The sequence below is a fragment of the Pan paniscus genome, chromosome 2 (assembly GCF_029289425.2).
Source record: "Pan paniscus chromosome 2, NHGRI_mPanPan1-v2.0_pri, whole genome shotgun sequence".
NCBI lineage: Eukaryota > Metazoa > Chordata > Mammalia > Primates > Hominidae > Pan > Pan paniscus.
This window is the reverse complement of record NC_085926.1, coordinates 20350218-20377576: the sequence shown is the minus strand read 5'-3', so window position 1 is coordinate 20377576 and position 27359 is coordinate 20350218. Positions and strand designations below refer to the sequence as shown.

Here is a 27359-nt window from a genome sequence, read left to right as displayed (position 1 = left end):
CTATGCTGCATAACAAATCACCTCCAAAACAAAGTGGCTTCAAACAACAAGAATCACTTATTCTGTCATGTTTTCTGTGGGTCAGAAATTTGGATGGAGTACAGCAAGGAAGGTGTCTTTGCTTCACAATGCCTGGGGTCTCAGTCAAAAGACTTAAAGGCTGAGGCTGGAATCATTTGAAGGCTCATTCACTCAGCTGTGGAAGTTGATGCTGGCTGACAGCTCAGGGCATTAGCTCCTCTCCCCACAGACTCTCTATGTGGTCTCTCTGCCTGGGCGACTTTGAGCTTTCTCACCATGTGATGGCTAGGTTGCAAGAGCAAGCATCCCAAGAGAGAAAGCCAGGAAGACAGTGCATTATTTTTATGACCTAGCATTGGAAGTCACATAGTATCACTTCTAACACACACTATTTGTCAGAGCAGTCACAAGCTCCTCACCCAGATACAATGAAAGGTAACATAGACCTCCTTGTGGGGGAGAGGAGTGTTAGTCATATTTAAAGAATGACATGTGGATGGGAAATATATGTGAGATACACACACAGCATCTTTGGAAAGCATAATATGCCACTTCTAGATTACTAATATAAAGAAAATTCTGTATTATCCAGCTTAAGTGCCATTCAACATATAAAAATAATACAATAGAAGATGTCAGCAAACAAATTACATCTAGGTAGCAATAAGATTTGTTATTTTTGAGACTCATAGCCAACTCTCCTCTATCTTTTTTCCATGTCTTCAAACACTTATGCCATATCTATATGTATAAATACAATTTTTTAAGACCCCATCATACAATATCTTTCAGAGACTTGAGTTTTAAAAAATTAGAAGAAAATGTGCCCAGCATTTTCTAAAACGTGTTGCAATAAAATAAAGCAATGATAACCCAGGGTCCAATTTTATAGATCTTATGACCAGAAAAGTACTGTTATCTCAGAGACTAGATGATCAGCCTTCTGGTCCCTTGCCTGATTAACTTGTTGACAAATTACCCTCCTTTAGTGTACTCCATAGTCATTAACTGAACTGATCTGAGTTTCATCATCAAATGTTCTGGGATCGTTTTGCAACCAGAGACCAAAAGCCATAATCAGAAGAGCAGCCGCAGTTCACATTGCCACAGTGTTCTGCGCTGAACAGGATGATTCATATGTGGCCAGCCTGGATTCTTTTACAACAAAACAGAGACTTGCAAGAAAAAATTATAGCTTTTGTTGCCACTGTACTGCACTGTTCCCCTCCATTCTCCCTGAAGGTTTAAATTTAATGCCTGCCTGACAGCCTTTCGTCTGCCACGCTGCTGTTACATTGATACACACTTTATACCTGACTCAGTGAGGGAGAAAGGGCAGGTACCACTGAGCAGATGGAGAGGTCCTGTGGTTTACCCTTCCTTTAAAGTCGCCAGATTCCTATTGCACCTCAGTAATCACTGATGTGACCCTGTGAAGTGTGACCCAGCCCTGGATGATCAGGGGCTGTGCACTAAACTTCAGCTCTAATCCTAAAGTATATGTTGGGGATTTAAAACCAGACGTTTCTCATCTAAAGGGCGTGAAAGCACCATATTGATCCACTAGATAATGTTAAGAAAAAAACCATATGGCCCATAGATGTTTGCAACCAATTAAGGATTAAGGGAAAAAAGTGTTTCAAAGTCCAATCTCTTTAACTCTTTGAAACTTCCCAAGGTAGCTGAGGCAATAACCCTTGCTCTCGATAGTTATAATAAAACAAGGATGTCATTAGACATAAAGCTCACGTATTTTGGTAGTTCTGTGGTTATTTTTTATTAAGATCATTAGCATATTGGAAACTGCACCCCAAAGTGACAGACTTAGATATAAAGAAGGCCTGTTTAAGAAAAATTGTGGCGTTTATACAGGTCAGATGCCAAAAATATCCATTTGTCTCAGCTCTAGTGAATACTTTAAGCTTAAACATTTTAAAAATGGTGAATAAACAGATATAGAATGGCCCAGGGAAATAGTCATGATATATAATTTATAAATCTCTTTGACCTTTACATGTACTGATTCAAAGCTGGCCCAGAAGTCATCTTGCTGATGGTTAAAAATGATTACTATATGACAGAATGAACACCTTTCATGTGAAAAGAGTTTGCCAGCCTCTGGGCTGGGAAACACATGCCTTCTACAGTCTCACTGCCAAAACCCAGACATCTCAGTGAGATTCAACAGTGAAAACTGCTTGTCTGTACGTAGCCCCAGCTTAGAAAATCCAAGTAAATGCATAAATATTTAAAGTTGTATTCCTCTCCCTTTATTGTTCTCCAAGCAGCATCTGGATATATTCAAAGTATGGCTTATATGATTCTGTGGCAGTGTGAGTGGAGAAAGACAAAGTCCTCAAATATTTAGGGATCTCTTAAGACTGTCTCCTATAGGGAGCTGGTCTGAGCTTTTCTCTGGACTATGACCACTAAGCCACCATGAGACTGGCATTTGAATAGGGGAGGGGCTAATACTCAGGCATCCCTAGATAGAGCCCATGGCTCTGACCATTAACCTCTGGTCAGCCTCTCCTCCTGGAAGTCTCTTAGCTTCCTTGATCCTTTTGCATCCTCTTCCCAGGGCATTCAGAAATATTCCTGTTCTTCGGTTTTCAAGCATAGCACATGGGACTGGAGCTCTATTCAGGCTCAGCCACTTTTTTGCCTTCTGCTGTCACCACTGTACCATTGCTTCCCAGCCTTACTGCAGTAACACTAGTAACACTGAGCTGAAGGCTAATGTTCTCACAGGGGCTGAGAGCCTCCTGCTGACTTTTCTCAGGAAAGTGGCCCACTTTATCCTATGCCTTCAGGGGTTTGCTACTTCTCTGAATGTTTCTAAAGCCATTCACTCCCTTATGCATTCATACTCTTTGATCCCATCTCAAAGGGTGTGTCAGGGAATACATAGTGCATTTGCCTTTTCATTCTCAATAAGCTACTGTTTCTCTCCCCATAACCTACTTGAATGATCAAGTCCATTAGGCCTGAATTTTGACATATTACAAAATTCTTCTCTCAATGCACCTAGCTTTCAAAACTGTTCTTTTGCTACAAAGGTTTTAAAAGGAATATAAGCATTGAAATTCAAGACCAATTCACCTTGGAGGCTTTTGAAATCTCCAAATAAAGTGCCTTGACATAAGTATTAATTTTTTAAAGCTCTAAGGTGATTCCAGCACTGAGCCAGTGCTGAGCCATCACTGAGCTCAGCCCCTCCTTCCCTGGAAACCTGAACTTCCTGGATCTAGAGGTAGAGAGTTACATGGAAGCATTTTAGGAGGGCAGTTAGAATTAATATTCACACAATAGCGTCTCCATTGATCTCTACATTGGCCTAGAAGAATATCTGGAATAATATTCAGCTAATATTAATGATTGCTCTATGACAGTGTAATTTGGAAGGGACATTTTAACTCTCATCTTCTTACTTTTCAACATTACTTATCTTTTTCTAATTAATGTTTATTATTTTTTATAAAACCAATAATATCTTTAGAAAATAAAAACAAAACATAAAGAACAGTATATTCATAAAAATAGCTAAAACAGTAATGAAAATTTGAAGGCAACAAATATCAAGGGAATAGTTAAGTCAATCATGCTGTATCTATTCAATGGACTATTATGTATGCATTAAAAAATTATCACCATTAAGTTTTTTGGTTTTTGTTTTTTTTTTTTTCCTGAGATGGAGTTTCACTCTTGTCACCCAGGCTGGAGTGCAACAGCGTGATCTCGGCTCATTGCAACCTCTGCCTCCCAGGTTCAAGCTATTCTCCTGCCTCAGCTTCCCAAATAGCTGGGATTACAGATGCGTGCCACCACACTTAGCTAATTTGTGTATTTTTTTAGTAGAGACAGGGTTTCACCATGTTGGCCAGGCTGGTCTCGAACTCCTGACCTCAGGTGATCTGCCTGCCTTGGCTTCCCAAAGTGCTGGGATTACAGGCATGAGCCACCGCACCTGGCCATCACTATGAAGTTCTATGTAGCAGCATCTTTATATTTACAATGTTAAGTAAAACAATACAAACAAAAATTATGTGTAAAGTATATTAGAGAAGCATAAAATGTAAATATTGTTTATAATGCTCCAGTGCTTCATATCCTCATTATTACTTTCCCTTCCCCCTCAATTTTAATTCAACGGTGACTTCCTAAAGATTTCAAAGTCATGAATCCTTAAGGGTGCAATATGAATGCCCTGTGAAATAAGAAAGACCTATTTGGGGGTAGATTATCTGTCCACAGAACCACTCAGATCACATTATGGCTGCAATCACCTTTTCAACAAATACAGATGCAGTAAATTTGAAATCATTCCAAGAAACTAAGAGGAATGTAAAATCTACTTTACAAGTGGGGAGGACAGAAAAATGAGAGAAAACCAGGAGAGCTACAAACACTTTCTTTTGTACAGCGGGTAAAAATTTTCCAGGATAGCAGTGTAGACAAGTTTTGGTTCCCTGGTGGCACTGCATCTATCCCGAACTTGCATCCACTAGAAAAGCTGGTTGTATCACTAACATGAAATTAAATGCCAAGCAGGAGAAACTCATTTTACAAAATTCCTAGGTGTCTTGGATAGAGAAAATAAAGAATAAGTATTTCCCTTAGAATTAGTGGGTGCAAGCTGGGCCTTGAACAGTTAGGAGTAGAAAGAAGGTGTAATCCTCGGTGTGAGATCTCTCCTTTTCAACAGATGAATAGAAGAGTCAGGAATGTGACCTGGGGCCAAAAGAGGAGAACATTTGGATAAATGGGTAAAAGTAAATCAAAAGATCTGAGAGATAACATGAATGACTATAGCGTGAAGGCTAGAAAGGCTTGAAGAAGAATGATCACCTAGTTCCAGTGAGGAGTAGAGGCAAATTGTGAATAAAATTCAAAGAAAAACATCTTACTTCTGCCATCTTGGTTTAGAGCTACTAAATCTAGCTTCCATTGCACTGATTTAGAGTTATTACCACAAGCCTCTTTTTCCATAAATTTTTGTGTTACTATGGGAGGTCCCCATAACCCGAATCTTACAGGAATTCCCCAGCCTGTTGAGTGGCCACTCACAGATGCTACGGACTCCAGTACCCAAAGCAGTCCTAACAGTCGCCTCGTACTTCACAGGGGATCTAGTAATTTGCCTGTACCAGTGACCTGGTCGGGACAAGAGCTGGAGCCAAGTCACTTCCTGGAGCTCTTACCCTGCAGGCAACCAGGACAAAGGAAGCTATGACTTTTTGCTTATTCATTAAAATTTATTCAACATATGCTAAAGTCTTATGTCTAAGAACTACGCAAGCACAGTGGCTACGGCAGAGAATAAGACAAACCGGTTCCAGTTCTTGAGGTGCTCACATACTAGTAAGGAAGAGAAACAATAAGCAAACAAATCAGACAAGGGCTATTTTTACAATGTTCATGAGGAGACTTGGAAGATGTCACCTTTAAAGTTCATTTGGGAAGGACACAGTTGACCGTACTGATCGTGTCATTCCCCCCCGCCTTTTTTTATGAGACAGAGTCTCACTCTGTTGCCAGATCGGAGTGCAGTGGCGCAATCTCAGCTCACTGCAAACTCCACCTCTTGGGTTCAAGCAATTCTCCTGCCTCAGCCTCCCAAGTAGCTGGGACTACAGGCGCACGACACCACGTCTAGCTAATTTTTGTATTTTTAGTAGAAATGGGGTTTTACCATGTTGGCCAATATGGTCTAGATCTCTTGACCTCATGATCCGCCCACCTCAGCCTCCCAAAGTTCTAGGATTATAGGCATGAGCCACCACGCCCGGCTGCATTATGCCCTTTTGATGGCAATATCTTGAATAAGTAAGCATGTGTAAGGAGTATATGTGTGTGTGTTCAGTTACTCTAACAGATTATTAACTCTGCTATGAATTTCAACATCATCATACCATCTCACAACAAACTTGATCCAGTTTCTCTGATCAGCAATATATGAGGCAACAGAAGAGACACTGTACAGGATACCAGGTGAGTAGAACACATCTCTATCCTCCACACACTTAGGATCTAATGGTAGACACAGGCAAGTATATAGATAACAACAGCAATAGAAAAAATTAAGTCCTAGAAGAGAGGTGAACCCCAGCCATTTTGGAAGCATTAAGGCCCAGAGTGGTCAAATGATTTCATCAATGTCACATAACTTATTAGTGAGTTAGAGGAAGGGAAAGTACTTTTCCCATTGAGTCCCAGAAAATGTCACATGACACAGAATCAGCATCTTTCAACAGCCCAAAATACAATCATTCTCCCTTATAGAGTTGCCTGTAGATTCAAGTTTAATGGAGTCAATAGTTTGAACAGCAAATTGGAAATTAACAGGACTAGATTCTGCTGGGAAATTTGGTAAATCCTTCACTTCTGCTTCTATTTCTCTAACTGCAAAATGAGGCAACAAGTTTGAAGCCAGTCTGCCATTCTGTGGAGAGAAAAGTATAAAAAAAAAAATAATGGTTTCTGACCTCTTATTTCACACAAGGCCCCATGTTAGACACCATATTATATGTGTCACTTAATCCTCACAACATCTCAGTGTGGTAGAAATTACTCCCATTTTGTAGATAAGTATGTAAGTTAAAAGAGGTTAAGAACCCTGCCCAAGGTCAAATAGCTATGCAAGAGTCAGAATTCAAATGCCATCTGTCTTCACCTCTGGGCTGCTAAGCAACCACCCACTGGAATAATTTGAGGTACTATTAAAAAGGCACTATGTGGGCCCAAGCCATTAGAAGCAAGATCAGCCATGTGATAAACAGTGATATAATTGTGAATAAAAAGTCTTCACTGGAATTTTAATTTTAGGACTTAATCACTAAGATAATATGTGTTCTATAAATATACAAGTTAAAATAATTTTTCTTCTAGTAAATTGTGTTTTCAAGTTTTCTGTAATTGTATCTATGAAAAGAACACAGACAAAATTATATAATCCCTGAGGTGAAGGAAGGACATGAAGAGAAATTTTTTCTGCCTGGAGAAGGCAGAGTGTGCAAAATATTTATATATACCAAAGACACTGCACAAGCCACCTCCTGTCCCTCTTTTTCCACCTACTGCCTTCCTCCCGGTGTGCTGTATCAATACTAGTTCAGCTAGCTCTTCTTACTTCGTTGTATAACCCAGCCATCCTACCATTTTCCTCCCACACTTCTGCCTGAGGGCCTAGGCTGTCAGAGGATAAAGAACAATTGAAGGCTGATGTGATCCCAGTAAGCACAACCAATTACAAGCTGTGTAACTATGAAAAAAATATTCCAACCCTCTAAGACTCAGTTTCCTCACTTGTAAATGGAGAACTTTATATCTATCACTTTGTTAGGAGATAATAAAGGGAGAGAAAAACACTTCTGTGGTGCTGACAGCTCAGGAAGTAGTTTCCCCTTTCAAAATCAAAATTTGTAGTGGAGAACAAAGAATATTGGGAATGCTATATGTTTCCTGTCACTTATCCTGCTCACTCTACCCACTGTAGAAGGGGGAAAAGTGGCAATGTTTGCAAGAGGAACACTTGTTTGCTGCTCCAGAAATCATCAGGGGAAACAGTAGAAAGTTGTCTACTTGAGAAAACTTTAGTTTGGTGAATAAGGTTAGTTGGCTTTGAGCACAGAAGCTGAGTCCTTGCTCCAATACTTGGTAGCTGTGTGACCTTGGACAAGTGGCTTAGTCTGCTTGGATGTCAATTTATAGCTTGGAAATAAAATCACTGCTTGCCTAGTCTTCTGCACAGGAAGGGTGTGAATGCCAGAGGACATCAGGGATGTGAAGGTACCACCCGTACAATACTTATAACCTAAAAATGATCTCAACTGCCTGGAAGACAAAATTTAGGAGAGCAGAGAAAAGTGGATCTGTTACCACTCCTGGAAAGCAAATTACTTGTGTTCCCAAAGGCAAAAAGTAAGTCAGAACTCAACTTCTTAATGAAACAGATGACTTCCAACCTTTAACTTTCTCAGATCTACCTCAGTATTGGTTCTTCACAGACAGTTTGAAACGCTTCATAATTCACACCCTCTACTTGTCTTTTATATGACTCTGATCAATGCAGCTAATTTCAAAATTTATATAACATAAAAATTACCACTCCAATTACATTTTACTAGATATAAGAATCCTAAAGATGGGGAATATCCCATTCATCTTTCATCCCCACTGTTTATAACAGTTCAAAAATAGAAGCTGATAAATAATTGCTGAATTAGTGACTAAATGAATATATATAAAGTATGGGTGCAAGTGTGGCATGCAACCAAATATACATCCTTGGCAATATTTCATAATCATTAGACATTTAAGTTCTGCCCAAGACTGAACTTTCACTCCTTCTAGAACTTGCATGAGCATTTATTACAAACGTGAAATATTTTAACAGAGTCAAGAATTTTCATTGGACATATTTGATACACAGAGAGGAAAAAAAACACTAATCATGTTGATTACTTCAGCATGCTTCAACTTTTCTTGCTTGAATTTTACTCTTTGTAAACTGGATCTTACTCTATATCAAACACACAGACCTTGGCTGTGGCACTGATACCAATATGGCCACTAACTGTGGGGTATTATAACACCAACTATTCAACAGGTCAGCTCAGAACCCAAGTCCCTAAAGAGGATCTCATGCTGGAAATTTTAACATTTCTTATGATAGCATAATGAATAATGCTTACAGCATGCCAGAAAATCAGACAGTACACAATTTTTACAGTGTTCAAACCCAGCATCTGTTCCATGGAATGCTACAGTATATGCTGTATATTAATACAGATGTGGCCCTCACTAGACCCACCTGGAATAAAAACGTCTTGTATATGTAGTGCAGGATGATGTCAGAATAGATCTGGCCACCTTTGCATTAGAAAATCCTCCCTGCAAGTCTTTTCCAGAATAGGGCCTCTACCAGGACCACTGAATACTACATCACCAAATTTAAAGGAGGTATCCAGGCCAGGCACAGTGGTCCATGCCTGTAATCCCAGTACTTTAAGAGGCCGAGGTGGGATGACCACTTTAGCCCCGGAGTTCGAGACCAGCCTGGACAACACAGTGAGACCCCACTTCTGCAAAAAATAAAAATAAAATCAAGGAGGTATCCAGCTTCAACCAGATATGTTCCACTCAGTGACACCCACTAATTCAATCCACTAGTGTGTGGCAATCTGCTTAGTTCAAGTACTGCTTGGTCCTGTCTACCAAAGATGGAACCATGAGCTGGAAAACCAATCCCATTTCCCTTAATTTTTAACTTTACTTTTTTACTTTTAATTTTTGGTGTGTCAGTAAAATTGAGTAGTGGCGTACTCAATTCATTCTCTTGATATCTATTTTCTTCTCTTTTATTCCTCTATGGAAAGAGTAAACTGAATAGCTCATTTTGTCTTAGAGGGATGAGGCCAGCTCCCAAATCTCACTTACGAAATATAACATATGAGTAGCGCATCCTGCTTTTAAGAGAATGTGAGCACAGGAGAATGAAGAGAATACACATTGTATATTTCCCTGAGTGGAGTAGACTTCTGGTTCTGTAAATGTAACAGAGTCCAAAATCCTTTAGTGCAACATTGAGGTCTGCAAAGAAAATGTAGCTTATTTGTTTTTATAATTGATCAGATCTTCCTCTTAAGCTTACTGCTTGATGGTAATGCTAGAGGTGGAAGGAAGGAGGCAAGGATCCTTTATCACAACACAAACAATTGATTAGAAACACTTCATGTACATTTGTGGTAGAGTTTATCTTTGTCAGTAGAACTTTTACTAGTAATTATTTTTCTATTAAGATACTGTGATTCTACCTCTGAAAATCCAACCTCCTTTTTCTTATACTCTTATAATACTCATTTGGCCCATTTCATAAGAATTGCTTCTTACTGGTAGATATATCATACTAGTATTATATTGATTATAAAGTCAATGCTTTCTCCTCACCATACTGCAGAGAGGACACTACAAAAATCAAATAAACAAGAAAAATATAGACTGTTTGTTTTTTTCCGTAGATTTGTGGTGGTCAAGTAAAAGATACCTGAGTATCTTAAGATAAACAACTTCATTTGCCACAATAATAATTTCATTTTTCAAATGATTAAAGACCTACATATAGATAGATACTTTTCTTCAGTCTAGCCTACCAGTATTGAAATAGGTAATATCAGCCCTGTCCCAACTACCAGTGCTCTCACACTGACATAAACTACATGCACCTCTCCTCCCCAGAATTACCCTTTCCAAGCCCCATTCCCTCATACTCCTGCTTTCTGGCAGATAATATAATTAGCTAATTCATACAGTACTAATATACTGTTCCAACAATAACAAAAAGCTGAATTATAACAAATTTACTTGGGCTTCTGCTCTGGCAAATACGGAGTGTCAGAGATCAGATTTATACTCTTGTCTGAAAAAATAACAACATAAAATATATAAAACAGTGGGTTTCAACACAGTGGGCATTAGACAACAAAGTATAGTAATCCCTGAAAGATGGAAAACAAGAGAAGTATGTTCTGTAATAACAACAGCTCACTGCCTACAGTAATGTTCCAGGCCAGGTGCAGTGGGAGTAAGGGAGCACTGGTCTCCCTGAGTTGAAGAATAAAGGTGAGAAAGATCAAGGTAGCTGGAGTTACAGAACAGAATACCAGAGAGGAGAGAAATACAAGGAGAGATCACTATGGAGATGTGAAGAGGTTTCTTCCTTCAGTTTTTTTTTGTTTGTTTGTTTGTTTGTTTCCTTTTGAGACAGGGTCTCCCTCACTCTGTCACCCAGGCTGGAGTGCAGTAGCGTGATCTCAGCTCACTGCAACCTCTACTTCCTGGGCTCAAGTGATCTCCACCTTCAACCTCCCAAGTAGCTGGGACCACAGGGACGTACCACCATGCCTGGCAAATTTTTGTATTTTTTGTAGAAACGGGGTTTTGCCATGTTGCCCAGGCTGCTCTCAAACTCCTGAGCTCAAAGCCATCTGCTGCCTCAGCTTCCCAGTGTGCTAAGATTACAGGCATGAGCCACCACGCCCAGCTTTCTCCAGTCTTTAGCTGAGTACTAATCAGCATATGCATGTGAGGAAACTAACCAAGGCTGGGCAAAGAACCACCCAAGTAACAGTGCCTGGTACTCACACAGCATCAGGAACAGTGCCTGATCCCTCCATCTGTACTGGAAAAGCTCATAACTTACTGAGCATTAAATAGGGTACTCAGGATTTTTTTGCCTCACCAGTGGAAAAAACTAACCCCACACAAAACGTTCTTCAGGTATCATCTAACAAACCTTAAAAGTTAGACTTGATAAGCTCAAACTGTTTGAAAGTAACTTAATCATGTTTCAGAACAAAACTCAAGGACATTTACAAGAATAGAAAAATGTCCAGCACCAAACAAAGTAAAAGTCACAGTATCTAGCATATAATCAAAACTTATCAGACATTCAAAAATCAGGAAAATATGACACATACTGAAGAGAAAAGTCAATCAATCCAAACCGATTCAGAAATGGCACAAATGATGGAATTAGAAGGCAAGGACATTAAAACACTTGTTTTAACTGTATTCCACATGTTCAATAAACTAGAATATATGCTAGTGAAGCAGGATATTTCCCTGACCCCTTTATGGGTGGGAACTGGAGTGCACAGGCACTAGAACTAGCCAGCCACTTCAGCCCAGCAAGGGTGAACTCCACTCATTCACTGCTCCACCCTCACCAGAGGGCGAGGGCAGGTGAGCAGATGCCGGAGCTGGGGCGAGTGCTTTTGGGCTCTGGCAGGAGTGAACTCCATACCAGCCCCACAGCAGCATTTAAAGGGGGCTGTGCCCGCAACCCCTCAACCCAGGAGGAAGTGTTACACTATTCTTTCATCTCTGCTGTTTGCAGATGGCTGTTTGCAGATGGCTCAAGCTCAGTGGAGGGTCAGTGTGACAGCCTTTTGCGCCCGCACTTGTGGCAGCCGAGTTCTTGTCCAGCATCCAGGAGGAATGAGATCACATAAACAAATTGAAGATAGTAAATGCAGGAGATTTGATTGCTGCTGAAAGTGGCTTTTAGTGGGAAGAAGAGCTGAAAAGGGGATGGAGTGGAAAGATAATCTTCCCCTGAAGTCTCCTCTGTAAAGCTATGCCATCAAGCTGTCCCTCTGAAGTCAAGCCACTTCTCTACAATGCCCAACTGTAGTCTTGGATGTCCAGCTGCTTCTCTGTCTGCCAGCTGAGCCTGGGGTGTTTAGGGGCATGGGATGTGGGGGCAGAGCAGGCAACATTTGAGGGGGGAAACAGGGATGTAAGTTCTCACTTTGGGCCATGGTATCAGGCTTTTTGGCTTGAGGGTGGGGCCCTCACCAGGGACCTGCCCTCTTCTTCCCAGAATTTCCCTGCCTCTTTTCTCTATCACTAGAAGATATAAAAATGATTCCAATCAAAATTGGAGAGATGAAAACTGTGATGTGAGAAATGCAAAGTAAACTGGATGGGATTAATGGCAGATTATACATTGCAGAAAAAGATTAGCGAACTTTAAGACATAATAATAGAAACTACACAAAAGGAGAACAGAAAGAAATAAGACCAAGGGAAAAAAAGATAGAAAACAGAGATCAGTAGGCTGTGGGAAAACATTAAGAGGCCTAATATACATGTAAAAGGAGTGGAAGATGATGGGAAAAGAAAAAACATTTGGCCAAATACTCTGTAAACTGAATTACAAAAACTACAAACACACAAATTCAAGAAGCTCCCAAAACCCCAAGAACAAAGCAAAATTAAGAAACCAAAAAAAAGCAGATCATAATTATTTGCTAAAAGATTATTTTAGAAACTTGCCTCTCCCCTGAAGAAATTCTCTTTCCACAGTCCACTTTACTGTGCCTGAAGGTGACACAGGATATTTTCTTGACCCCTTTGTGGGATTCATGACAGGGGTGCCCCATGTACTCAGCCTGCCCTGCTCAATCCCTCACAAAAGGGAACGAGTGCAAGAACTACAGTGAGGAAGTGCAGAAACCTGCTGTCAGGAGCAAACACTGTTTGCTCAGGTCCACCATGCTCCACCCCTCATGGGAGGGAGCACAGGGGGTGGTGAGTGCAGCAACCAGCTGGCCGCTTCAGTGCCAGCAGGAGCAAATTCTGTGCGGTTCCCGTGGCAGTGTCCAGGTGAGGGTGCCTGTGACCCCAAGGCCCCAGAGGGTGTGTTACAATACTCTCTTAGCTCTGCCATCCACAGAGTGCCACTGCACTCTAACCTGTGTGACAGAGTGAGACTCCATCTCAAAAAAATAAATAAATAAATAAAATAAAAAATAAAACTTTTGAGAGAACACAGAGCACCAGGAAGACTATTATTATGACTATTGGGAGGATGATACCAAGAGTTTTGAGTATGCTCCTTACCTGGGGTCCCTATAAACCAAACCATGTAAAATTAAATAGATTCAAGAATGAGCTAAATGAAGAGTCTACTCACTTGACTAAGTGGTCTTTTCATTAATCCCCTACAACTCAATTTTTATAATATACATTTGATGTATTTCTCATAGGCCACAAGTGTCAGCAGCTGCACAGGTACTTTTCTGTTTAGCCAATTCTATTATTTAGCATAACTTTCACAAGAGAATTTAAAGTCTGTTCTGTAATGATAGCCTTTGAAGTATCATTTGCTATAGAGGCTATTATGAGGGAGACATTCATAATTTTTGCCTCTTTTATTCTAAACCATGGAAAAAGGACCTAACAAATGATGTCCTTCTAGAAGAGTGAAGGCCTCCTGGCAATGTTCTCTTTAATCCAAGATGTGGGTTAAGAAGAGTTTTGACTGATTATGAGGCAACTTATGTACCACTAAAGTTTCTCACATACATTGGCCTTTATCTTTTATCTACTAAAGTATAAGATTATTCATGTATAAGGCTGGCTGCAAAATCCTTCACAAATAAAAGTATACCCTATAAGTGCACATAATGGACCCCCTTTCCATTTCTATTGTTCATAGAGGCATAAACAAGGAAAAAGTATTCAAAGGTAAGACTCTTGCGATAGTAGAAGTATTGATCTGTGACCTTGGGAAAAGCCATTCACATCAAGGATGCCATCTTCTTCTGGGGAGAAATTTTCCTGGTTAGTTTCATCTTAAGGGTTCCAATGGGTGTACAGTTCCAAGAGTGTGAAGGGACCTCTCTCAGTTGTGAGATTACAAACCCAAGGTTCAAGCCTCCAAAGTTTTGCTGTAGTGTGGATGGCAAGGACACTCTTTCTCTGATATTCTCAGAAAATTCAACCTTCGGGTTCTAGATTGTGAAGCTGTTGTCCTCAGTGAGCCATGAAAAGCTTTCTTTGGCCTGGGCACGGTGGCTCACACCTGTAATCCCAGCACTTTGGGAGGCCAAGGCGGGTGGATCACGAGGTCAGGAGTTCAAAACCAGCCTGACCAACATGGTGAAACCCCTCTCTACTAAAAATATAAAAATTAGCTGTGCGTGATGGTACACACCTGTAATCCCAGCTACTCAGGAGGCCGAGGCAGGAGCTTGAACCCAGGAGGTGGAGGTTACAGTGAGCCAAGATCACACCACTGCACTGCAGCCTGGGTGACAGAGTGAGACTCTGTCTCAAAAAAAAAAAAAAAAAAAAAAAACCTTTCTTTACCTGGTGAAAATACACTGTAGCATAACAGTCTACTGTTATAACATCAACCCTCTTGCATGGAAAAGCTTTTATACAACCAGAAAACATGCGTTGAAAATGACAATTGAATGGAATCCCTTTATAAATGTTTAAATGGCCCATTAGGTAGCCAAATGTACCTGAAGCTTTGCTTGTTTTCCCAGGAATATGGAACCAAACATTGGTTTTAAACTATTTCCACAATTTATAAGTCACTACATCAACATATTCAATTTGGATTATTTTATCTGTTCCATGATGAGTCATGGAATGCAAAACCTTTAATAACAAAAGCTTAAGGACTCAGGAAGGACAAGGCAGCTGTCCTGGTTCTTCATGAGTCCATGCTTAACAGTGGACTTACGTTCTCTTCAATACCAGTTGTTTCTCCAGTTTAGGTACATAGCACTGATAACTAATGGGTTATCATAGGTAATGTGACTTAGACCATGGAGTTCATTCAAATTCTATATTTGAACAATTTTAGTATTGGCTGATTTAGCATGATAATCCAGAGCTTGATTTTGAAAGGTTTGCTAAATGCCAAAGGTTTAAAACATTGGATATTATAAAATAGAATCTTAGGTTACCGTAAGTCATTCATTTAGCCAAAATGATAACTCAAAAATTTTAAAAAGGAAAAAACATTAGTCTGATAGAGAGGAGACTCAGTTTTCCAAACAAGACCCAACAAAGGTAGCATGAGGCCAACTGACTCTGTCTCCTTTACTTCCCTTCCACCTACACTTTCTTTCATAGTTTACTTAAAAGAAAAACAAAAACCTTTCATTATCTTTTAACATTACATAAAAATCCTTTTTAAAAGAGAAAACCAAATTTTATGTTTCCATCAGTGTGTTTTTAATGTTAAAGCTAGTTTTTTAAATAATATTTTATAAATCTATTCAGTTTTGATTAGTTTGACCATAAGGTCAGATTTTTATAAACCTTTCATAACCCTTTACAATTTTTTTCTCAGAGCAGAACAATGTTCTAAGAAAACTCTGTTGTGCTTCTATTCCAATATCCAATTTATGGGAAAAAAAACCTGAATAATGCCATTTTAACTTTAGCCAATATGTTCACACATAGAATATCTCATAATTAATTTTTATAAACCTTCTACAAACTGTTCAAACTTTATTTGATTTAAAACAATCCTTTAACCCTCTAACCTAGGCAAAAATTTACATTCCCATACTTTCATATAATCTTTTACAAAAAACACATTTCATTCTCCTTACACACCTTGCATGTAAACCTATTTTTTCCAGTAGTCTCAATTACATATTACAATGTTAACTCTTAGTGACTTTTATTTTTGGTGAAACCTTGGTAAATAAGGGATTTTAATTATGTACTAGGTGTGGAGCCTAAGGCCTAGACAGAAAAGCAAATAAGGTGTCTTTCCAGTGTCTAACTCCACATCTCCCAGGCCTTGCCTAGCTGTAAAACAGACAAGCTCTACAGTTAAGAGTCATAGTGGCATTTTATGAAGCATTTAGGAGACCTAATCGCCTTTAAATTATACAATATTTCTGGCATAAATTTCTTTTCATAAATTATTTCACAACTTACACAGACCATGTATAACATGTTTAGACTTTCTGACTTGCCCTAAACATCCCTCTTTTTATTTTTTATTTTTCTTTTTGAGACGGAGTCTCAGTCTGTCACCCAGGCTGGAGTGCAGTGGCACAATCTCGGCTCACCGCAGCCTCCGCCTCCCAAGTTCAAACGATTCTCCTGCCTCAGCCTCCCAAGTAGCTGGGATTAAAGGCACGTGCCACCACACCCAGCTAATTTTTTGTAAACATCCCTCTTTCAAAACAACCAGTCATTTTATTTTAGAACAAGAATTTACCATAGAGCATCCTTTTTTATGTAAAATACTTTTTCTTTGTTACCTTGTTTGCATAGTTAGGAGGCACGGCTAACTCCATATATCCCCAGGCCTTATTTAGAATTTAATGTCTCCAAAACAAATTGAATGATTTTCAAAAGTCAAAGTAGTTTATGACCTTAAAGCATTTAGCAAACCTAGTATCTAACCTGCATAATTTAGACAAAATGTCTTTATTTTATCAATAATCTTTTTCTTTCTTTCTTTCTTTCTTTTTTTTTTTTTTTTGAGATGGAGTCTCACTCTGTCACCCAGGCTGGAGTGCAGTGGTGCAATCTTGGCTTACTGCAAGCTCTGCCTCCTGGGTTCATGCCATTCTCCTGCCTCAGTCTCCCGTGTAGCTGGGACTATAGGTGCCCACCACCACGCCCAGCTAATTTTTTTGTATTTTTAGTAGAGACAGGGTTTCACCATGTTGGCCAGGATGGTCTCAATCACCTGACCTCATGACCGCCTGTCTCGGCCTCCCAAAGTGCTGGGATTAGAGGCATGAGCCACTGTGCCCAACCTATCAATAATCTTTAAAGCTATTTTTATTTCCCAAAGATTACTAAATTTACATGAACTAAAAGGCATTACAGTTTTTATTTTGCTTTCAAAATATTTGATTTAAATGCTTATTTTTGTTTAAGCCAATTAGAGCTCTTTTATATAAACATTACACACAACACATATACAATTACATAGGCAGACAGAAGATTACTACAGTAGTCATAAGATTTTTCATTTGCCAGTTTTTAAGTTACTTAATTGGTTATTGGCTTTAGGGTGGAGACCTTGGAAGAACAGAGCCAGAAAAGGGGTTTCTGGTGCCTCCGTTATTCCCAAGGAGTCCAGGCTGTTAAAGCTTGAACATCCACTTTTAATTACACGGATTTTTAACCACAGCACTCTTTAATAAAGTCCTTTTAAAATTTTCTTATTAACCTGATTGTAGCCAGGCCAACCAGCCGATATTTCTGGCTTTTTAACTTTACCAAAGGTAACCTCCCAGGTGCTAAGAGAAAGGAAAATTTAAGATAATCCATGGAGGAGAAGAGACTACACAAGATTATGCAGATATTAAACCAAAAGGACTTATTTCCTAAGCAGGGACTCAAACCTAGACAGCCAGTGTGAAAGGCCAAAATCGTAGCTACTGAGCAACAGCACAGTGCAGTCTCTACTATCCTTCCGAGAAGGAGTCTAGAGTAGTTCATTTTGAGCTTGCAAAGCCTTTTAACTATTCAAGATAATTTTTAGAGCTAACTATGACATAAACCCTAAAATTCCTGTTCCCTGGAAGGCGGAGACCAAGAGAACATACTGCCATGTGGTTACAAGGTCAAGTTCCCAAGGACATAAAACAAGATGGAGACTCCACCCAGTTTTTTTGTTTGTTTCAGGGACCTACAGGAAAGTTTGTTATTGACCAGCTTGCTGGGTCATCTTGAGCAGAGAGCTTATGGGGTCCTAAGCCCATGTTTGACCCTAAGTTACCCCTCGACCCAGAAAAATGAATTCATAGCACAAATACAACAGTTTAAGGCTAGCTTCAGAATTCTTTTTTGCATTAATCAAAATTTTACAGAAGAGATAAACAGTGATTTTTACCATTCATTCAACCATTTGCCCAAAGAGAGAGATGCCAGAAATATGACTGGTAAAAAATTACCCTTTTGCCAGCATCCCAGGCTTCTGGCTTCCCTTTCCCTGAGCAGCCCTAGTGACCTAGCTTGCCGCACCATCGTGCTGGGGCCAAGCTGAGAAGCCTTAGAAAAACATAGCCATTAGAATAGAAAAACATTCTAGAAAAACACTTTGGGAAAACATGTCAGAAAAACATTTCAGAAAAACAAGTCAGAAAAACATTTACCAGATGGACAGTACCCCACCCGGGTGTGTCAACAGATGGACAGGAGTCCGGGTCCGGGTGTGGCTATCAGGGACACCAGATGTCCAGGGTAGTGTCCCCCACATTCCCAAGAACCAAAGTAGAAAAACATTTCCAGGAAATACCCCTTCCCGCCTGTGAGCCCCCTGACCAACCAGCGTGGGACAGCTGGCTCAGGCCATAATTAGAGACCAATCAGTTGCTTCCAAACCTCGCACCTTGAACCTTTTCAAATGTGTGAGCCAATCAACTTATTGTACCCCACCCTGTTTAAATTTGTAACCTCCCCCTGTGTGACTTTGTGGTTTTTGCCTTTATAAACAGTGTGCAACAGCCGTTCGGGGTCTCTCGGCCTCTTGTGCTGGGGACCCTAGCGCGCTAGCAATAAAGAGTGTCTCTTTGCTGTGACCTCCGTGTTGAGTGGTCTCTCGCGGCAGCCCCTCTCGAACTTGGAATCTTGAGCAAGGTTCCAACATTTGGGGGCTCGTCCGGGATTGGTCACCGCTTGACGACCCTCGACCTGCACGGCGAAGACCCACTCGGCCCGGGCCATCGACAGACGACCAGGCATCTTCAGGTACTTTCGTTTTTGTTTTGTTCGTCTTGCTTGTCTGTTTGAGTTGCCGGCTAATTTGGTTGAGTACTCAGTCTGAAGAAGTGTGGAAGGGGGGCAGACGTGCTCGGCACCTTCCCACTCGCGCCCCGGGGGACGCCCTGGTGGTTACCTGGAGGAGAATTGACGACCCCGTCAATCTCCTCGCCTCTGTAGGCAGGTTCTTTCTGCCATCTGAATCCGCAGACCGCCCTGGCGGTCGTCTGGAGGAAAACTGACGATTCCGCCAGTCTCCTCGCCTCTGTAGGCCGGTTTTCCCGGCCATCTGAATCCTTCGTGGAACTGTGGCGCCAATCTCTGGCTGCGCGGCTTCTGTGTGTGTGCATACTCATTGGTTTTCCTGCTGTCTTGTTTGTGTGTGTGTTAGAAATCGAGGACACGACTATGGGACAGACTCTGACGACTCCTCTATCTTTGACTCTTGCCCACTTTCCTGACGTACGGGCGCGAGCCCACAACCTCTCTGTAGAAATTCGCAAGGGGCGATGGAAAACCTTTTGCTCTTCCGAATGGCCCACCCTCGGTGTAGAGTGGCCCCTGGATGGAACTTTTGACCTCTCGATTATCTTGCAGGTTAAAACAAAGGTGATGGACCCAGGGCCCAGCGGCCACCCTGACCAGGTGGCCTATATCCTCACCTGGGAAGACCTGATTCAGGACCCACCCTCATGGGTGAAGCCCTTCCTCCCCTCGGCTTCCCCCTCCCAGTCAACCCTCCTCGCCGTGGAAACCCCCCGAAACCAGACCCCAGTCCCTTTGAAGCCTGTCCTCCCGGATGAGAGTCAGAAGGATCTCCTCCTCCCAGACCCTCTCCCTCCTCCGCCTCTCAATCCCCTCCTTAATCCCCCTCCTTACTCCACCCCTTCGGCGCCACCCCTTTCTCCTTCCACCCCTTCGACCCCTTCCACCTCCTTGTATCCAACTCTTTCCCCAACCTCTTCTTCCACCCCCTCTCTGACCCCAATCCCCACGCCGGCACCACCTGACCTCACCCCTCAGACCCCTCCTCCAACACCCCGCCTCCGCTTACGGCGGGCCAAGGACCCTGGCGACCAGTCCACCTGGCAGGCCTCGCTTTTTCCCCTCCGCACCGTGAATCGCACGGTCCAGTATTGGCCCTTCTCGGCCTCAGATCTCTACAATTGGAAGACCCATAACCCTCCTTTCTCCCAAGATCCGCAGGCCCTGACCGCTCTGATAGAATCTATCCTCCTCACTCACCAACCCACCTGGGATGACTGTCAACAGCTCTTGCAGGTTCTTCTGACCACAGAAGAAAGGCAGCGAGTCCTCCTCGAGGCCCGGAAACATGTGCCAGGGCCAGGAGGACTCCCGACCCAGCTCCCCAATGAGATAGATGAGGGATTTCCCCTCACCCGCCCGGATTGGGACTATGAAACAGCATCAGGTAGGGAGAGTCTCCGAATCTATCGCCAGGCTCTGTTGGCAGGTCTCAAAGGGGCCGGAAAGCGCCCTACCAATTTGGCCAAGGTAAGAACTATTACTCAGGAAAAGAATGAAAGCCCGGCGGCATTCATGGAGAGGCTCCTAGAGGGGTTTCAAATGTACACTCCATTTGATCCAGAAGCCCCGGAGCACAAGGCCACCGTGGCTATGTCATTCATAGATCAGGCAGCACTAGATATAAAGAGCAAGCTCCAAAGACTAGATGGGATTCAGACTTATGGGCTGCAAGAACTAGTTAGAGAAGCAGAAAAAGTTTATAACAAAAGAGAAACTACTGAGGAGAAAGAAGCTAGGCTAGCAAAGGAACAGGAGGAATGAGAAGATCGACGAGATCGTAAGAGGGATAGACATTTGACTAAAATCCTGGCGGCAGTGGTGACAGGGAAAGGGCCAGGGAGAGAGCCAGGGAGAGAGCGGGGAGAGCGAAGGCGCCCGAAGGTGGATAAGGACCAATGTGCCTACTGCAAAGAACGAGGACATTGGGTTAAAGACTGTCCTAAACGTCCTAAGGACCGGAAGAAACCCACCCCGGTCTTGACCCTGGGAGAGGACAGCGATTAGGGGTGTCAGGGCTCTGAAGCCCCCCCCGAGCCCTGGATAACCCTTTCTGTAGGGGGGCGCCCCACCACCTTTCTAGTAGACACCGGGGCCCAACATTCAGTTTTGACAACAGCAGACGGGCCCCTTTCATCCCGCACCTCTTGGGTCCAAGGAGCAACAGGAGGAAAGCTGCACAAGTGGACCACCCACCGAACAGTAGACCTTGGAAAAGGTATGGTGACTCATTCTTTCTTAGTAGTACCTGAATGCCCCTATCCCCTTCTGGGACGGGATCTGTTGACCAAGCTCGGAGCCCAGATACACTTCTCGGAAAGGGGGGCCCAGGTAATGGACGAGGATGGCCAGCCTATCCAGATTTTGACTGTGCCTGTGCAAGATGAGTATCGGCTCTTTGAGACCCCTATCCTCACCAGCCCTTCTGATAATTGGCTACAAGAATTTCCCCAAGCTTGGGCAGAGACAGGGGGACTTGGACTGGCAAAATTTCAGGCTCCAATTATAGTTGACCTCAAACCCACCGCGGTGCCCGTGTCTATTAGGCAATACCCCATGAGCCGGGAAGCCCGTATGAGCATCCAGCAGCATATTAATAAATTTCTAGAATTAGGAGTCTTGCGGCCATGTCACTCACCTTGGAACACGCCACTCCTGCCAGTAAAGAAACCTGGGACCCAAGATGATAGGCCCGTCCAAGACTTAAGAGAAATTAATAAGAGGACTATGGACATACATCCCACAGTCCCCAACCCTTACAACCTGCTCAGCTCCTTGAGACCAGATCACAACTGGTATACAGTGCTAGACCTAAAAGATGCATTCTTTTGCTTGCCTGTGGCTCCCCAAAGCCAAGAGCTTTTTGCCTTTGAATGGAGAGACCCTGAGAAGGGAATCTCAGGCCAGCTAACTTGGACTCGGCTTCCCCAAGGGTTCAAGAATTCCCCTACCCTCTTTGACGAGGCCCTTCACCGAGACTTGACTGACTTTCGCACCCAGCAGCCAGATTTGACTCTGCTCCAGTATGTAGATGACCTCCTCCTGGCCACCCCCACTAAAGAAGCCTGTCTACAAGGCACCAGGCACCTGCTCCAGGAGCTCGGAGACAAAGGATACCGGGCATCTGCCAAGAAAGCACAAATCTGCCAGACTAAGGTAACCTACTTGGGGTACATCTTAAGTGAAGGGAAAAGATGGCTCACTCCTGGGCGGATAGAGACAGTAGCCCACATTCCGCCACCCCAGAACCCCAAGGAGGTGCGTGAGTTTCTGGGGACTGCCGGGTTCTGCTGCCTGTGGATACCCGGTTTTGCTGAGTTGGCAGCCCCCCTTTATGCCCTCACCAAAGGGAGCAACCCCTTTGTCTGGCTAGAGGAACACCAACAGGCCTTCGAAGCTCTGAAGAAGGCACTCCTCTCTGCCCCAGCCCTCGGGCTACCTGACACATCCAAGCCTTTTACCCTCTTTGTAGATGAGAGAAGGGGGATAGCCAAGGGGGTCCTAACCCAAAAACTGGGGCCATGGAAGAGACCAGTAGCCTACCTGTCTAAGAAACTGGACCCTGTGGCGGCTGGGTGGCCTCCTTGCCTCCGCATCATGGCAGCCACTGCCATGCTAGTCAAAGACTCTGCCAAGTTGACTCTTGGGCAACCTTTGACTGTCATTACCCCGCACGCCTTGGAGGCCATAGTGCGGCAGCCCCCGGACCGTTGGATCACCAACGCCCGCCTGACCCACTACCAAGCCCTCCTGCTGGACGCAGACCGCGTCAGCTTTGGCCCTCCGGTCACTCTGAATCCTGCCACCTTGCTACCTGTACCAGAAGACCCGCTGAGTCCCCACGACTGTCGACAAGTGCTGGCGGAGACCCACGGGACTCGAGAAGACCTCCAGGACTACGAACTCCCAGACGCGGACCACACCTGGTACACAGACGGTAGCAGCTTCATGCACGCAGGTACCTGGAGGGCGGGGGCGGCGGTAGTAAATGGACATGCTACGATATGGGCGCAGGCACTGCCTCCCGAAACTTCTGCCCAAAAGGCTGAGCTAATTGCTCTAACAAAGGCCTTAGAGCTATCGCAGGGGAAGAAGGCTAACATCTACACAGACAGTCGGTATGCCTTTGCCACAGCCCACACTCATGGGAGCATTTACGAGAGGCGAGGTCTCCTAACATCAGAAGGGAAAGAAATCAAGAATAAGGCTGAAATAATCGCCTTATTAAAGGCCCTCTTCCTCCCTAAGAAGGTGGCCATAATTCATTGTCCTGGACATCAAAAAGGACATGACCCTGTCGCCCAGGGTAACAGGCAAGCTGACCAAGCAGCCAAGCAGGCTGCTAGAGTAGAGACATTGACATTAGTTTCAGAAACCAGCAAGGCTGACCAGATGCCCCCTCCCACAAGCCATACCTATACACCAGAGGACCAGAAAGAGGCAGTAGCCTTAGGAGCCACAGAGAACCAAGAGACTAAAAATTGGGAAAAAGACGGGAAGACAGTCCTCCCACAAAAAGAGGCCATGGCCATGCTGCAACAGATGCACGCTTGGACACATTTAAGTAGCAAGAAACTGAGACTGCTCATTGAGAAGACTGACTTCTTAATCCCCAGGGTTGGTACCCTTCTAGAGCAAGTGACGCTCGCTTGCAAGGCCTGTCAGCAAGTAAACGCCGGGGTCACGCGAGTCCTGGCGGGGATAAGGGCACAGGGCAACCGCCCTGGGACCTATTGGGAAGTGGACTTTACTGAAGTAAAGCCTCACAGTGGAGGATATAAATATTTATTAGTATTTGTAGACACATTTTCAGGATGGGTAGAAGCCTACCCCACCCGGCAAGAAACGGCCCACATAGTGGCCAAGAAAATATTAGAAGAAATCTTCCCCAGATTTGGACTTCCCAAGGTAATCGGGTCAGACAATGGGCCAGCCTTCGTCTCCCAGGTAAGTCAGGGACTTGCCAAGATACTGGGGATTAATTGGAAACTTCATTGTGCATACAGGCCCCAGAGTTCAGGGCAGGTAGAACGGATGAATAGAACTATTAAAGAGACCTTAACAAAATTGACCTTAGAGACTGGCTTAAAAGATTGGAGACGTCTCCTGTCCCTAGCTCTTTTGAGAGCCCGAAATACGCCTAATCGCTTTGGGCTCACCCCTTATGAGATCCTCTACGGAGGACCACCTCCCTTGTCAACCTTACTTGATTCTTACTCCCCCTCTGACCTTAAGACTGACTTGCAGGCTCGCCTGAAAGGGCTGCAGGCAGTGCAAGCCCAAATCTGGACTCCTCTGGCAGAACTGTACCAGCCTGGACACCCACAGACCAGTCACCCTTTCCAAGTGGGAGACTCCATCTATGTCAGACGACATCGCTCCCAAGGACTAGAACCCCGGTGGAAGGGACCATACATCGTCCTCCTCACCACACCCACTGCTGTAAAAGTTGACGGGGTCGCCGCCTGGATCCACGCATCCCACGTGAAAGCAGCTCCGGAGGTGTCCGGACCAGTGTCGCCTGAGAAATGGAGACTTCATCGCTCCAGGGACCCCCTCAAGATAAGACTCTCCCGTGTCTAACCCCTTGCTTACTATTAACTCTTTTCCTCCCCTGGGTTATTGGAAGCAGCAACCCCCACCAACCCTATCGATTGACTTGGCAAATAACTGATTTTGAGAACCATGAAGTCCTCAACGAGACTTCACACGTAGCCCCTTTGAATACCTGGTTCCCTGACCTATATTTTAACTTAGACAAAATAGCCCTGACCGATAAGCACCACCAGGGCTTGCCCAAAATTAATCATTTCACAGGACCAACGGGGGGCTTATTAGGAACTTATATTACTGATCAGACAGAACAAGATCGGCTAGAGGCTAGGAGAATATCCGTAAGCCGGAATGGATTCTATGTCTGTCCAGGATTCAGGACAGGACCAATGAAAAGTACCTGTGGAGGACTAATGTCCTTATTCTGTAAACGCTGGTCATGTGTAACAACTAATGATGGGGAATGGAAATGGAAAACCCAACCCTGGTACATAACCATGTCCTTTGTCCAGCCCTGTACCAGGAAACGGTACTCGACCAACTGTAACTTAATTCGAGTAAAATTTGAAGAGGTCGCAAAGAAAGACCCCCGCTGGACTACTGGACTAGTTTGGGGCCTAAATTTATACCAAAAGCCAGCATGGGGGATCCCCATCCAAATTAGACTATTAGTAAACCCGGTACCCGCTGCAGTCCCGGTGGGACCAAACCCAGTTCTAACAGGGAGAGCACCTCCTCAGTCAGGGAGCCAGCAAAAAGCCCCGACCGCCGGTGCCCAGTCTCCTCCAAGAGCACCAGACCCAGCATCTTCTCAGACAAATAACCCACCTTCCCCGACAGGAAACCCAGTTCTAACAGGGAGTGCACCTTCTCAGTCAGGGAACTCAGTTGTAACAAGAAAGGCGCCTCTTCAGTCAGGTTCCCCGTCTCCCCCACCATCCAAATCCCCATTGGCGCTCCCGGAGACCACCCGCATGCCTCCGGACCCGGAAACAAGCAATAGACTCCTCAACCTCATCAGAGGCGCTTACCTCGCCCTGAACCAGACAAGGCCTGAATCCACCACCTCCTGCTGGCTCTGCCTGGCCTCGAGCCCCCCTTACTATGAAGGTATTGCCTCTATTAATAATTTTACTAACTCCACTAGTCATTCTGGGTGTGCATGGGAACAGCACAAGAAACTTACCCTAGCAGAAGTGTCAGGGTCGGGAACCTGTATAGGCCAGGTGCCCCCCAGTCACCAACATCTCTGTAATAAAACCCTGACAGTACCCAGAACTAGTCACTATCTGATACCCTCTGGGCCAGATTGGTGGGCTTGCAAAACTGGACTTACCCCTTGTGTGTCCACGGCTGTCTTCAACAGCAATGAAGACTATTGTATATTAGTACAAGTTGTGCCTCGAGTTTATTATCAGACTGCAGAGTCTTTTGAATCCCAGTTTGAGCAGAAATCCCTCACTAGAATGAGGAGAGAACCTGTTTCCCTCACCCTCGCTGTTATGCTAGGATTAGGGGTAGCGGCTGGGGTCGGGACAGGAACCGCAGAACTAGTGAGTGGCAGCTACCACCTGCAGCAACTCAGAGCAGCAGTAGATGAAGACCTCAGGACCATAGAGCATTCTATTACTGAACTTGAAGAATCACTAACCTCCCTGTCTGAAGTAGTACTCCAAAATCGACGGGGATTAGATATAATTTTTCTGAAAGAGGGCGGACTCTGTGCGGCCCTTAAAGAACAGTGTTGCTTTTATGCCGATCATTCTGGAGTAGTTAAAGACTCTATGGCAAAACTTAGAAAGAGACTAGATGACAGACAAAAAGAAAGAGAATCCCAACAGAGTTGGTTTGAAAGTTGGTACAACCAATCCCCCTGGTTTAGCACCCTCATCTCTACCATCCTAGGACCCTTAATTTTGCTTATACTTGTTTTGACTTTTGGGCCCTGCATTTTTAACCGCTTGCTTGCCCTAATTAAAGATAGATTAAACATAGTACATGCTATGATCCTAACCCAGCAATACCAGGCAGTTAAAACTGACGAAGAGACTCAAGATTTAGCCTCTAAGTTACGAAAAGAGGAGGGAATGAGAAGCCTTAGAAAAACATAGCCATTAGAATAGAAAAACATTCTAGAAAAACACTTTGGGAAAACATGTCAGAAAAACATTTCAGAAAAACAAGTCAGAAAAACATTTACCAGATGGACAGTACCCCACCCGGGTGTGTCAACAGATGGACAGGAGTCCGGGTCCGGGTGTGGCTATCAGGGACACCAGATGTCCAGGGTAGTGTCCCCCACATTCCCAAGAACCAAAGTAGAAAAACATTTCCAGGAAATACCCCTTCCCGCCTGTGAGCCCCCTGACCAACCAGTGTGGGACAGCTGGCTCAGGCCATAATTAGAGACCAATCAGTTGCTTCCAAACCTCGCACCTTGAACCTTTTCAAATGTGTGAGCCAATCAACTTATTGTACCCCACCCTGTTTAAATTTGCAACCTCCCCCTGTGTGACTTTGTGGTTTTTGCCTTTATAAACAGTGTGCAACAGCCGTTCGGGGTCTCTCGGCCTCTTGTGCTGGGGACCCTAGCGTGCTAGCAATAAAGAGTGTCTCTTTGCTGTGACCTCCGTGTTGAGTGGTCTCTCGTGGCGGCCCCTCTCGAACTTGGAATCTTGAGGAATTCATAGCACAAATACAAC

General features: G+C 43.7%; 1 protein-coding gene across 1 annotated transcript; it reads left to right on the top strand.

The window, feature by feature from the left end:
- Positions 1 to 21324: 21324 nt before the first annotated feature.
- On the top strand, positions 21325 to 26046 carry LOC129397367 (uncharacterized). The gene is made up of 2 exons (XM_055109457.1): positions 21325 to 24051; positions 24352 to 26046. The coding sequence occupies exons 1-2, from the start codon at positions 21325 to 21327 to the stop codon at positions 24685 to 24687; spliced, it is 3063 nt and encodes a 1020-aa protein (XP_054965432.1). The 3' UTR covers positions 24688 to 26046.
- Positions 26047 to 27359: the final 1313 nt, after the last annotated feature.

Excerpts from the sequence above, each read along its gene's own strand:
- LOC129397367 (XM_055109457.1), top strand. The coding sequence starts at position 21,325 with ATGGTGACTCATTCTTTCTTAGTAGTACCTGAATGCCCCTATCCCCTT. Across the intron at positions 24,052-24,351 it reads GGCCAGCCTTCGTCTCCCAG|GCTCGCCTGAAAGGGCTGCA; the intron begins GTAAGTCAGGGA and ends ACTGACTTGCAG.